Below are 13,239 nucleotides of genomic sequence, written 5' to 3' on the forward strand. Positions count from 1 at the left end.
GGGGAAAGAGACTAGGAGTGGCAGCTGACTCTCCTCCAGGCTGCATGGCCTGTTTCTTGAGAGGCAGGCAATAGGGAGGTAAAATAAGCCTAAAGAATATTTGGTATTGCATAAGCCTAAACTACTTCTGCAAGGCTATGTAAGAAACTGTTAACCAGGCTGAGGGTCAAAGGTGGAAGGGACACTTACTCTTCACTAAACTGTATTCCCTTTTGTACTATTTTGAAACATTTAAAATGAATTATAATAAAAATAAATAGAAAATATTGATAGTTTAAGAAAGTGAAAAAAAAAATAAAAGATTACTGGGTGAATGGATAGAGAGTGGCTGCAGCATAGTATTCTGGAAAAGACCCCATACCTCTGTTCAAGGCCAGGCCTGCTGTTTGTTGGGTGTGTGGCTTTGGATAAGTCACTTGTCTTCTCTGAGCTCCAGACTACTCTTAAAATGAGGCTCATTAAAGAAAGTGCTGAGGGACCAGCAGTTAGCATAATGACTATGTTGCTGGACCCCCATGTAGTCGACCGTGGTTTGAGTCCCAGATCCGGTGGCCTAAACTCAGACCAGGCGCATGTACGTACATGCCCAAGATCCCGAGAGGAGAATGGAGGAGAAGGGATTGTGGCATGGCCATCCCCCTGGGGGGTGATTTCTCGCTTTCTATCTCTCTGTCTCTCTCTTTTTGGTGAGTGCATGTGCCCTATAGCAAAAACCTGTCCAAAAAAAATTAAAAAAAGAAAAAGAAAGTGGTGCCAAGATACAGTGACTGCTTTAAAGAACAGAGTATAGTGCCTGACATGAGTAAGGAGTTGGCTGAGGTGTGAGTGGTCTGGTTGATAACCATTTGGCAAGCATTTCTTCAGGGCCTGCTCTGTGCCAAGAACTGTGTTGGGCAGTGGGGACATGAAGATGACCAAAGCCCAGTCTCTGCCCTGAAAGGGCATGCAGTCTGGTAGAGGAGATAAAAGAGGTGAACTTCAATATAATGTAGGGGTCTTAGATTATACAGGACTAAAATCTACCTCTCAGGTAGGTGAAGGGTTGAGAAGGTGATGCCTGAGCTATTGTTGAAGGATCAGTTGGAGCTTGAGTAACAAAGAGAAGGAAGTGGGGTGGCCAGTGGTGTGGGGGTTAAGGCATCTGAATCCCACATGGCCAACCATATGGTTCAAGACCTGGACCCAGCAGCTTGAAAAACATGCTGGATGTGTGTGCATGCTCAAAATTCTGAGAGGAGAATGGAGGAGAAGGGATTGTGGTAGGGCCAGCCCCCTGGGGAGTGCACATGTGCTTTCTTTTTCTCTCTGAGTGTGTGTGTGTGTTTCCTCTCCAGCGAGTACATGCACCCTATAGCATTAAAAAAAAAAAAAAAAAAAAGGAAGGAAATTGTGTTTCAAATGGTTTCAAATGGAGGGAGCAGCTTGAGTAAACATCTGTAGGTTTGAAACAGCCTAAGATGAACAAGGAACTGTAAGCACAACTCCTACAGCTGGTATGAGAGAGGGACAGAGGAAAAGGGTAATATGAGGTAAGACCAGCAAAGGAGGCAGAGCCCAGGTTGTGGAGGGGCTAACAAACAGTGCTCAGGGGTAAGAACTTTATCTAGTAGGTACTGAGGAGCTGAAGGAGGATTTTGAAGCAGGCAAATTCTAAGCAGTTTGTGTCAGTGGATTCAGGGTCCCCTGGTGGGTACCTACCCTGATTTAGTTCCTTTCTTTGTGATCAGGTGGATGTTGAAGCCCTGAACAACCAAGTGAAAGAGCAAAAGCTTCAGGAGGCAGCCGAGCGAAGCAAGGAGGCAGCCTATGGTAAAAGGCCAAGGCCAGGGGCCACATAAAGGAGGTCAAGGAAGACCCTGAGTGGGGCTAGAGGCCCTGGGGTGGAGGGGCAAACCAGATGGAGGGGCAAAACAGATGGAGGGGCAAACCAGATGGGAGCAGAAGCCACACTGAGTGGGCTCTGTAACTCCCATGGTGCTTTCTCTATGTCCCTGCCCACCACCTCTAGGTATCTATCAGATGCAGTATGATCTGGTAGCCCAGATGTTAGAGAAGGAACAGGCAGAACAGAGTCGTGGGCTGGCCAAGAAGGTCCAGGAATTTCGGGAACAGAAGCAGCAGCTCAAAAGCAGCTATGAATTTGACCTTGGTAATCCAGTCCAACTCTGGAATGAGTTTCCAGCCCATTTACGTGACAGTGATCCCTACTATGGCCCAGCTAGCCTGCAGTGCTTCTCTGGGGAAGACTTGGACAGAGCCATGTGCCTGAGAATGCAGCAGGAGCAGTTTAAGTACAACCTGGAGAAGCAGCTGGAGGAGAAACAGCAAGCCAGAGCAGATGAGAAGTATGCAGGTGAGCAGCCTGGCTCTCTAGACTCAAAACACCTGAATCCTGGGCTGGGCGCAGCAAGCAGAAGACAAGAACTGTATGGGGAGGTCCAGTTATCCAGAGGGCTGATCCTAAAAGGGTAGATCGTGTATACCCCAATCTACCTGACTTCTTCCAATAACTAACAGGGTAGCCAGTCAGCTGGTCACCACTCTACTACCCAGAGGCAGCACTGTGCAGACAGACCTTAGGGCTCTGCTGCTTAGAAACTGGCTTGGGCAAATGATTTTCCTCTCTGTGTTTCAGTTGCTTCATCTTTAAAATGGCAATGATAATCCATACCACACAGAGTAGCTACTATTATGATATTGTCTGTGACCATGTCTTCCTCTTCCATTGAGAGGAAGCTCTTCAAAAGGGCAAGGATCATGTCTTATCTACTCCCACTGTTTTGGGTTTTGTTTCATTTTGTTTTGATGGATTGTCAGAAGGTACATGCTTTCACCAGAAAGAGACAGAGAGAGGGAAAGGGAGAAACCATCCCCTCAATAGGATGGTGGTCATGCTGCATTCTGTTCTCCATTTCTCCATCCTGTCAGGATTTGGGGGATGCATGCACATGCCCCCAATGTGGTTTTATTTTTAATTTTTTAAAGTTAATTAATTATTACATTTAATCACTGTACATCCTTACAGCATACAAAATGATTTTTGCCATCTTGAATACACTACATATTGATCCAGTTGAGGATATTATCATACACATTATTATCAGTAGACAATTTTCCATTTTTGTGTCCATTAAATGCTTTGATTTTCTTCTCCTTGATTTTTCCCCCATTGCCCACCTTTCTCCTTCACTTCTTTAGTTTGCTATTACTATTATTTTTGTTTTAATTTCAAGAAAAGCACTTTTAGTTTTAATGAATCAAAATTAAAAAATGTTTAGAAAAATTTGCTTAAGACTTAAAGTCATTCTTCCAGCCCAACACCCAGCAAAAAGCCACAATCCATGTGCATCTGCATTGGGCCTAGCCCTGCCCCTTTAACTGGAAAGCCTCTAATCCAAACCTCTCCTTCCAGCCCAACACCCAGCAAAAAGCCAGGTAGGGTGGTCTCTTTTTTCTGTCTCTGTCTCTGTCTCTCCCTTCCCCTCTCCCTTTCTCTCAAAATTTTTTCCCTTTTATATGTATATATATTTTTTAAATCTGTAGGTACTGTCTCATCTCTGACCTCTCCTTTCTCTTGCTAATTTCAGAGTCTGTGTGCAGCCCTGCCCCTTTTATGTGTCACACTAGTGCACCTCATGGTTCTCTTTTTTTTACTTTAAAAAAAATTTTTTTTTTCGGGGACCAGAGGTGGCATGGTGGTTAAGGCACTGGACACTCCCACATGGCCGACCATGGTTTGAGTCCTGGACCTGGCACTTTCTCACTTTCCCTCTCTCTGTGTATCTCTCTGGTCAAATTAAAATAAATAAATGAATAAATAAAAAATAATTCTTTCCATTTTTTTTCTTTCCTTTCCATTGTTTTGTCTTTGTGTGTGTGTGTGTGTGTCTTTTTCCCTTTGTTTCCTTTCTTCTACCTGAGTTTCTCACCTTGCTTCTCACCTTCCATACACTGAGGGTCTAGGCAGGTCTTAGGTGCACAGTGACGAAACATCTGAATACTTTTAGGGTCATAGAAAACCTCAGCCCCCACTGAACTGCTACAGAAAGGGAGAAACTCATTTTCATAAATCTAAATTCAAATTCCTTACTGTGCAAAACATAGTAGTAGAGGAGAAATAGGCATAGAACTACCTCACAGTAAAGTGAAGCATATGAGCTTACAGTAACAGAAGTCTAACAAATTAGCCAAACGAGAATATACCACTGAATGACTAAAAATGAGAGAAGAGAGTCTGCAAAGTGAGCAGCTGAGAGAAATACAGAGCTGCAATGAGCGTGGCTCATCTCCTCCCACACACCTCTGAATTATTAGTTAAAACCCCACGGCTCAGCCCAGGTGCACCTATTCCCTTGAAACTGTGAGGCCTTTGTAACATCCAGTTCCATTGACAAAAGTGCAAGTTGCTTGGTGAGGATCAGGGAAATGAAACTGCAGAGATATTGCAGGTCATCTCCTTCTGCATGCCTCTAACACTCAGAATTAACTCCAAGAAGGTAGGAAGTGACGTATAACCCATCAGATGACCAGAAACTACTACAGAGTCACAAGAAATATGGTAAATCAAGAAAATATCTCTCCCCCAAGGGGAAAGAACAGTCTGTCATCACCCACAGACAGTACAATGGAACTCAGAAATGTAAGATAAAGGATTTAGGATATTCATAGTGACAAAGCTAACAGAGGTGCAAGAGAAGAGAGACAATGAACTCCAGAAAATGTGGGAGAAAAAGAGATGAGTTCCAGGAGGTGAGGTAATTTTCCCACGATTTGAAAGAGGAAACACACCATAAAAAAGAATCAAACGGAACTGTTAGAGATGAAGGCTATAGTACAGGAAATCAAAACCTCCCTTGAAAGTATTAAAAGCAGATTAGATCATGCAGAAGATTCAGTCTCAGATGTAGAAGACAGAATCTCTGACCTAGAAAAAATTCACCAGAAAGATTGAAAAAATAACCCAAAAAAATGAGAATAATATACGAGTTATACTAGTTATACCATTAGACACCCAAACATCCATATTCGGTATCCCAGAAGGTGAAGAAACTAATCAGGGCATTGATAATCTATTCTATGAAATCCTGGAAGAAAACTTTCCAAACCTAGAGAGGCATTCAAATATCCAGACCCAAGAATACAAAGGACTCTACATAGGATCAATCCAAGAAGATCTCCAAGGCACATGATAGCCAGATTGTCCAAAACCACAGACAGAGACAAGATACTAAAATCAGCAAGAGGAAAGCGTCAAGTTACTTTCAAAGGATATCCCCTGATTAGGCTAACATCGGATCTCTCGTCGGAAACAATGTAAGCAAGGAAAGAATGGGAAAATATATTCACAGTGTTAAGTGAAAAACAATTTCTTATTTTTTTAAAGAATGATTCAATTTTAATTTTATTTACTCATTCATTCATTTATTTTTAAAATTTTGACACCAACCTCCCCCCCCACACACACAGTGAGAAAACGCCACCAGGTACGGGACTCAAATCATGGTTGGCCATGTGGGAGTGTCCAGCACCTTAACAGCCATGACACCTGATGATCCCCTTGTACCACAGTTTTCTTCTGAAACATTTTTTTCTCTCTCTATTCCTCCTTTTACTATAAACTAACTTATTTGCAAAACAATAAGTTTAGTCTATTATTATAGTCAATTTGGTCTATTATTTGTCCAAAGTCCAATAAGAATACTGATTGATTTAGTAGATGTTCAATGCTGGAACCTTTTTTTTTTTTTTGAGAGATTTTTCACTATAGGGCGTGTGCACTCGCCAGACAGACAGAAAGAGACATAGAGACAGAAAGCGAGAGGGCACCCCCCAGGGGGGATGGTCACACCGCAATCCCTTCTCCTCCATTCTCCTCTCGGGATCTTGGGCACGCACACACACATGCCCGGCATGAGTTTTAAGCCACCGGGTCCGGGACGCGAACTGCGGTTGACTACGTGTGAGTCCAGCGACATAGCCATTACGCTAACTGCTGGTTCCCAATGCTGGAACCTTTTATAAAGAACTTAAGAATAGAATCTTTAAAAAGCTTCCCAAGGCTACTGAGACAAATCAGGACTTCACCTTCTGACTGTGCCTTTAAGTACTTGTACTTAGAAGTTTTGGGGCCTGTCAGGAAGTGACATACTTTACTTACCTGCCAGGCAGAACTGTTTATGGTACCAGGCAGTCTTTTTAAGAACTTCTCTTGGCTTTCTTGAGATCAACCTTAGTTCCTTAGCTTTCTGGTCATATCTTCAGATATGACATTCTAGTCAAAGCCCAGTTGAAGGCAATAACCAACATTTCCAATTTCTGATGCAAGGCAACAGGTATAATACTCACAAATACTTTCCATTTCCAAACGGGTCAGGGAGGGAGACAAGTTTATATTTCAATTCTGTTTACAAAATAATGATAATATTTAACAAATTGCTGAACCTATCAACAGCTCAAAAGAAAACAAAAATCCTTAAATCTGGGAAACAAAGCATGGAAGAAAATCAGTAATGTTTTAGTCAAAAGTCAGGAAATTACATTTCATCAGTTCAGTCTCATGTAGTTTATCTCTCTTCTGTCGAGTTTTCAGTGTTACTGTGGTCCAATCTTTCCATTTAAATCCTGGAAGTTCAGAAATATCATCTCAAAGTTATCAAAAACCTATATTCAAGAGTACTTATCATAGTCTTTTTCATTCATTTCCTTAAAAGAGGCAATTTTTGGATTATAGCCTATCACAAAATGTTTTAGAAAGAGCTTCAGAATAAAACAATTAGCTATGTGCAATGAAACTTAAAATGGCCATGGTTCGAGATCTGATTTTACCATAACCCAAAATTGACAAATTTGATCATTTTTGTGACAAACTACATTAGAACTAGTTAACATTACAAGTATGACTAATAACATACTCTTATATAACAGATATTTATTTAAGAATTTCATACAATTTTGGAACACCCATTGACACAAATTTCTATACACAGAGAGCTAAACACCATTTCATATTTGACAATGTTTCTCATATATTTTCCCAACAATTAGTGTGTTGCAGTCTCTCTCTCCTTTTAGATCTCGCAGTCTTTCCTACACATGTTTGGGTACTCCTGTGTTGGGTGCATAGATATTTATAAGTGTTATTCTCTTCTTGATCAATTAGCCCTTTTACTTCTTGTCTCTTCTTACAGTTTCTGTCTTAAAGCCTATTTTGTTTTAGATCAGTATCACAACTCCAGCCCTTTTCTAGTTCACAGGTTCTAAGAACTGTAAGATCAGTCTGACTGGAATAGGGGGAAAGATGTCAGTACCTCTGTTCCTGCTGTGCCCTCAGCCTAAAATGTCCTTTGCTCTTTTTTCCTGTACATGACATGTATTTCAAGGACCTCTGTTCCTGCTGTGCCCTCAGCCTAAAATGTCCTTTGCTCTTTTTTCCTGTACATGACATGCATTTCAAGGATCACCTACTCCTGGAAGCTTTCCTTTCACCGAGCACCCAAGCCCTCTTAATGCCCTGTATGCTGCTCTGCCATTGCCCTTACCAGATTATAGTCTGATTACCTGTTTCATCTGTCTCTTCCACTAGATAGGGAGTTCTCTGAGAATAGCACCTAATTCCTGGTGTCCTCAGAACTCAACAAATGGTCCTTAGACTGAGGCTCAGAGAGATGAAATTATTTACCCAAGGCCACAGGGATAAGAAGTGGCAGAGCTATTGGGATTCAGGTCCATTGGAGGTACTTTTCAGTTAGACACTTGAAAAATCCTTGTTATTGGAAAGAGTTGCTCCTTCTACATCTCTACAACTCAAGATACTACCCTCTCTCAAACACATACATAAAAGTAGTTGAACAAATGGCTGAATGAGTGAGCCAGGGATAAAGACTAATACAGTGTCCTGGCCATATTTCCCTGTGTAGATATGCTTAGTGACCAGCTATGTCTAGCTGCAGACATGCGGACCAGCCAGCTGGCCAAGATGGAGGAGTTCTCCCGCATAGCCACGATGACTGCCATGGCCAACATCAACAAAGCCCAGGTATGCCCTGAGCCATCTAGTGCACCAGGCTCTCCCCAAACCCCTGAACTAAGTCCTAGGGAACCTTAGCCATATCCTTCCCCTCACAACTACCTCTCAAATTGGCACTAGCCCTCCCATCTACCTGAGGACTCTCCTTCACCTGAAGTCCCTCTTATGGTGCAAGTCACCTCTCCCCACCCACAGATGCAGGATGACTTGAACTCTTATCCCTAGTTTCTCAGTCTTAAGGGCTTCCTGAGGGCACAGAAATTCCCTGACCATTCCACCCCTCCTCCCATCTTAGGGTCATTAAAAGGCCATGCAGTATCTGTTCCTTTTCTCCCTAAGATGGAGTAGGATCATATTCCTCCCTTTCCCAGGACTAAGAGGTCCTTGAGGCTGAGCACCCAAATGCTTACATTTGGGGTTCCCCATCAGGCAGCCGAGGGGACTGAATGGCAGCACTATGAGCATCAGCGCGAACAGAAGGCCAACCTCACAGAGATCCAGAACCAGATCACTAGTGACCTACTGACTGAGAACCCACAGGCTGCCCAACACTCTATGGTTCCCAACCGAGTCCTGCCCTATTGCTGGAAAGGCATGACTCCAGAGCAGCGAGTTGCCATCAGGAAAGTTCAGGAGGCACAATGCCATGAGAAGGAGGCACAGCGCCAAGCCGAACAGGCATTGAGTGCCGAATGGGACAGCCAGACCACACGCATAACCCAGGCAGCACTGGAGCTAGAAGAACAGGAAAGAAAACTGTGTGCTGAATTTCAGAGAGGACTGGGCTCCTTCAACCAGCAGCTTGCTAAGGAGCAAAAATTCCAGTGAGTTCCTGGAGTAGTAGTGGGGAGGAATGCTGGGGAGGCTGGGGAGGGATGGTAAGGACCCAAGAAAGAGAGAAAACTCATCAGCTGAGGCCTCTGTACTTCTTTCACAGGCAGAATTATCTGAATTCAGTAATCTACACCAACAAACCTACAGCCCATTATCACCTTCAGTTTAACACCAGCAGCCGCTGAGCCCAGGATGTTCATCTCTCTCTTCTCCTGTCAAGCTCATAGATGGCTGGGAGTCAAAGAGGAAAATGCTTCAAACCTTCAACTCCAACCCATTCCCCACTGGGAGAGATCTGAGATAGTACCTCCACCTCCTACTTTGGAAATAAAGTTGTTCCAAATCAAGGCCACATGATTTGTTTTGTTTTGTTTTGAGATTTTTTTTGCTATAGGGCACATGCACTTGCCAGAGAGACAGAGATAGAAATCAGCCCCCCGGATGATAGCCATACTGCAATCCCTTCTCCATTTTCCTCTCGGTATCTTGCGCATGCATGCACACATGCCTGGTATAAGTTTTAAGTCACCAGGTCTGGGACTCAAACCTCAGTCAACTACATAGGAGTCCAGTAACGTAACCATTATGCCATCTGCTAATCCCTTGTTTTTTTGTTTGTTTTTGGAGGTTTTTGCTATAGGACGTGTGCGCTCACCAGAGAGAGAGAGAGAGACAGAGAGACAGAAAGCGAGAAATCACCCCCAGGGGGATGGCCACACGGCAATCCCTTCTCCATTCTCCTCTCAGGATCTTGGGCATGCACTCACACACACCCAGCGTCCGAGACTCAAACTGCAGCCGACTACATGGGAGTCTAGCAACGTAGCCATTACGCCAACTGCCCCTTCCCCTTTGTTTTGTTTTTATGAGATTTTTGCCATAGGGTGCACTTACCAGAGAGAGAGAGAGTGAGAAACCACCCGCCCCCAACCCCCCCAGAAGGGATGGTCATGCTGCAATCCCTTCTCTTCCATTCTCCTCCAGGGATTTTGGGCACACATGCCCAGCATTGAGTTTCAAGCTGCTAGGTCTGGGACTTAAACCAGTCAGTCATGTGGGAGTCCAGTATCTTAGCCACTATGCCACCTGCTAGCCCCCAAGGCCACATATTTTAACAGGACACAAAAAGTAGGCACTGCCTTCCCTGTTCCACCCCAGAGCTCTGAGCATCCAACCCTGTCAGAGCCTTTCCTTTTCTTTCCCACACCAGTTCCCTCCAGCACACACCACTGCACATACCCTGTGAAAATTATTTAGACTTTATTTAGTAAAGAATATTATTTAGACTCTAGTAAGCCTAAAATTATTTAGATTTTATTAAGATTTTATTAGGCACAGAGGGTGACTAGTAGGCAGTTACAAAGTGGCTATTGGGCTTCCTCCAGGCTGAAGCGGTACCTCAAGGGGAGGAGGGGCAGAGGAGCATGTGCTTTCTCTGCCTTCTCCCTTCAAGGCTGCATGCGGAGCGCCCCATCCAGCCGGATGACCTCTCCATTGAGGAACGGGTTCTCGACGATGGCTTGTACCAAATGAGCATACTCAGCAGGGTCGCCCAGTCGGCTCGGGAAGGGCACCTGGCTTGCCAAGAAGTTGCGCACCTTCTCTGGGAGGCTGGTCAGCAGTGGGGTGCCAAATAGGCCTAGATAAGACAGCCAGAGTCAAGAGAGCCAACCTTGCTTTAATATTTATCTGATCTTTTCTCACTTTAGCCCTAATTCTTAGTACTTCCCTGGGACCCTGCTGTGCTTAAGTGATGGATACCTTCCCTTCTCAACTGCCCACTGACCCTACCCAATCCCGGGTGTGGCAGAGAGAAGGGATATGTCTACCTGGAGCAATGGTCACTACCCGGATGCCTATGGAAGCTAGATCTCGAGCAATGGGCAGTGTCATGCCCACTATACCCCCCTTGGAAGCAGAGTACGCAGCTTGTCCAACCTGGAGAAGGAGGAGAGGTCATAGGTCAGAGGGTCCCAACAAATCACTGAGGAGGTACAAGCCTTGCCCCTTCCCACACACCTGGCCTTCAAAGGCAGCTACACTGGCAGTGTTGATGATGACCCCACGTTGGCCTCCCTGGTCTGGTTCATTCTGGCCCATCTCTCCAGCCACCAGGCGGATCACATTGAAGGTACCTATGAGATTGACCTGGAGGGCAGGTAGAGACATGGTATAGAAGAATCTAAGGCAGAGACAGTCTTTTGTCCCCTAAAATGTTTCTTTTTTGGGGGGGGAGTCAAAGCTATCCACCTCTAACTTCTATCCCTAGAGAATCCCCAAGGCCTTACATTGAGAACTCGCTGGAAGTCCTCCAAAGTATGGGCCTGGTTCTTCTTTAAGTTGTATGTCTTCATGGCTACTGCAATGCCTGCACAGTTGACAGCCACATCCACACGGCCAAACTTTTCTTTTGCTAGAGTCAGGGCTGCTTGTATTTCCTTCTCAGAGGTCACCTTCAGAAAGAGAAGTGGAGGAAGTATTCATCTCCCTATGTATGTGTGCATACTGCACACACACCATTAAAGCTGCAGGAGGGCAGGCCCAGTCCTTAGGGGAGAACAGAATTGTGTGAGATAAGAGAAAGGGTTGTGGCAAAGAAGATGGGGGCAAATTTGAAAATGTTAGATACTACAGAGCAGTATTGCAAAACATTTTTCAAATCTGTACCCTCGATGGCTGTTGATCCCATCAGGAATGAGAATGATTGATAGGGATAACAAAAAAGCTAGTTTATCTTCCTATCTGCTCAGATGGTTTCATCCAGCTTTACTTTTCCATAGTTTATTTCATAAAATCAAGTTTTTTTGAATTTGTAAATACAAAATTTCGGAATACAGCATGCATTTTCAAACTATGCATACCTTTTCCAGGAGATTCTAATATGCCCAATTCCAGTCTCCATTGTTGTGAACCCAGCTTGGGAGAGTCCTTATCACAGGTACTCCCACAGTGACCACTGTACTTAAAAAGGCAAGGAGATGGGTCCACTGCTCCCACAGATGACACTTTATGGGAGGGATCCCCACTTTATGGGAGGTTCCCAAGTTGGTGTTAGGGACCTCAAGCATACCCTGGAAGAGGAGAGGTGACCCCACTTACGTCGGCCGCGGCAAAGATGCATTTCTTTCCTAACTTCTTGGCCTGGGCCTCCCCATCCGAGTTGGGCAGATCCAGAAGAACAGCAGTGGCCCCCTGCCCCACCAGTCGCTCCGCAGTAGCCAGGCCCAGACCTGAAGCTCCTCCAGTTATTATTGCGACCAGGCCCTATGAAGAGGGACACAGTCAGGGCAATACTGTCCACCTCGCTCCTACCCTTTCACTTACTTGCCCTTTCTCCAGTCTTCTGTGGAGAAGGGGTGGAGGGTCCTGGTCATCCGCCGATAGCCAGTCCTGTCACCCCCATACGCATGCCGCGGAATGCTTTCACCTTCCGAACATAATCACGGCAATACCAGGCCTAGATAAGCATGACCCTTTCTCCTGGAAGCATGAGCTCTCCCCACTAGTTCCCAGCCGCGCCGCCGCAGCCTTGCTTGCTTGGGAACAAGCAGAAAAGGCAAAGAACCTTCTACCTTCACGCTCCTACACGCCGCAGCCATCTTGCATCGGCCTGGGGTGGGAGGAGGAGCTGCCCTGACGCTCGCTGATTGGCTGAGGTGGAGGCGCGGGGCGGGGGCTATAGGGCGGGGACGTCCACTGCGAGGTAAATCCGGGCGAGGTCTGCTGCTTCTGTCGGTTGGTGAAGGGTGAAGGGTTTGGTTAACGTGCGCCCAGGAGGCTCTTTAGTCTGGGGAAGGAGCCCAACGGCAACAGCATAGTACCACCACATCCTCGGTCCTACCCTCTACCTGACTTTTTGGGCAGGCAGCCTGCTCACTTGAGGGCGGGGGAAACCAAGTCCCTTTCTTTTTGGAGAGGTTTTTGCTATAGGGCGTGTTCGCTCGCCAGAAAGACGGAGAGAGACAGAGAGATAGAAAGCGAGAAATCACCCCCCAGGGGAATGGCCACGCCGCAATCCCTTCTCCTCCATTCTCCTCTCGGGATCTTGGGCATGCACGCACACACGCCTAGCCTGAGTTTAAGCCACCGGTTCCAGGACTGAACTGTGGTCGACTACGTGGGAGTCCAGCGACATAGCCATTACGCTAACTGCTGGTCCCACCAAGTCCCTTTCTCCTCAGAAGAAAACCTTCTTCAAGCATAAATGTGTCTCAGACTCCTATATACCAGATTCTGTGTAAGGCACTAGGGATGCCCAGAAGAATGATTAAAAGTTCATGTTTTCCAAGAGGGCATTGTCCAGTTGGAAAAAATAATTACAGTACAGACAGATGTAAAAGAAGGGACAAAGAACCCAATTCCGGACACACAAACAGGGG

The 13,239-nt window shown here is 45.3% G+C and overlaps 2 protein-coding genes across 4 annotated transcripts in view; one reads left to right on the forward strand and one right to left on the reverse strand.

Annotated features, from left to right (window-relative positions):
• The window catches only part of RIBC1 (RIB43A domain with coiled-coils 1), a 15,772-nt gene extending 6,560 nt beyond the window's left edge, over positions 1 to 9,212 (forward strand). Inside the window, exons 2-6 of one of the 3 annotated variants that reach the window (XM_006164841.2) lie at positions 1,728 to 1,809; positions 2,009 to 2,353; positions 7,917 to 8,035; positions 8,456 to 8,850; positions 8,964 to 9,212. In XM_006164841.2, the coding sequence (XP_006164903.1) occupies positions 1,728 to 1,809; positions 2,009 to 2,353; positions 7,917 to 8,035; positions 8,456 to 8,850; positions 8,964 to 9,045 (1,023 nt within the window). In that variant the 3' untranslated portion in view covers positions 9,046 to 9,212. Of the gene's footprint in view, positions 1 to 1,727; positions 1,810 to 2,008; positions 2,354 to 7,916; positions 8,036 to 8,455; positions 8,855 to 8,963 lie in introns of those variants that run through there. The other 2 variants (XM_027766838.1, XM_027766839.1) reach the window with 2 other exon arrangements.
• An 891-nt stretch (positions 9,213 to 10,103) lies between these two features.
• Positions 10,104 to 12,490, reverse strand: HSD17B10 (hydroxysteroid 17-beta dehydrogenase 10). Its single transcript, XM_006164843.3, has 6 exons — positions 12,433 to 12,490; positions 11,960 to 12,124; positions 11,149 to 11,313; positions 10,880 to 11,008; positions 10,690 to 10,798; positions 10,104 to 10,499 (listed from the first exon to the last, which is right to left on the reverse strand). Exons 1-6 carry the CDS (start codon positions 12,457 to 12,459, stop codon positions 10,309 to 10,311), a joined length of 786 nt encoding a protein of 261 aa, XP_006164905.1. The 5' UTR covers positions 12,460 to 12,490; the 3' UTR covers positions 10,104 to 10,308.
• Between the last annotated feature and the right edge of the window lie 749 nt (positions 12,491 to 13,239).

This window comes from Tupaia chinensis, unplaced genomic scaffold, assembly GCF_000334495.1.
Source record: "Tupaia chinensis unplaced genomic scaffold, TupChi_1.0 Scaffold143737_1, whole genome shotgun sequence".
Lineage (NCBI taxonomy): Eukaryota > Metazoa > Chordata > Mammalia > Scandentia > Tupaiidae > Tupaia > Tupaia belangeri.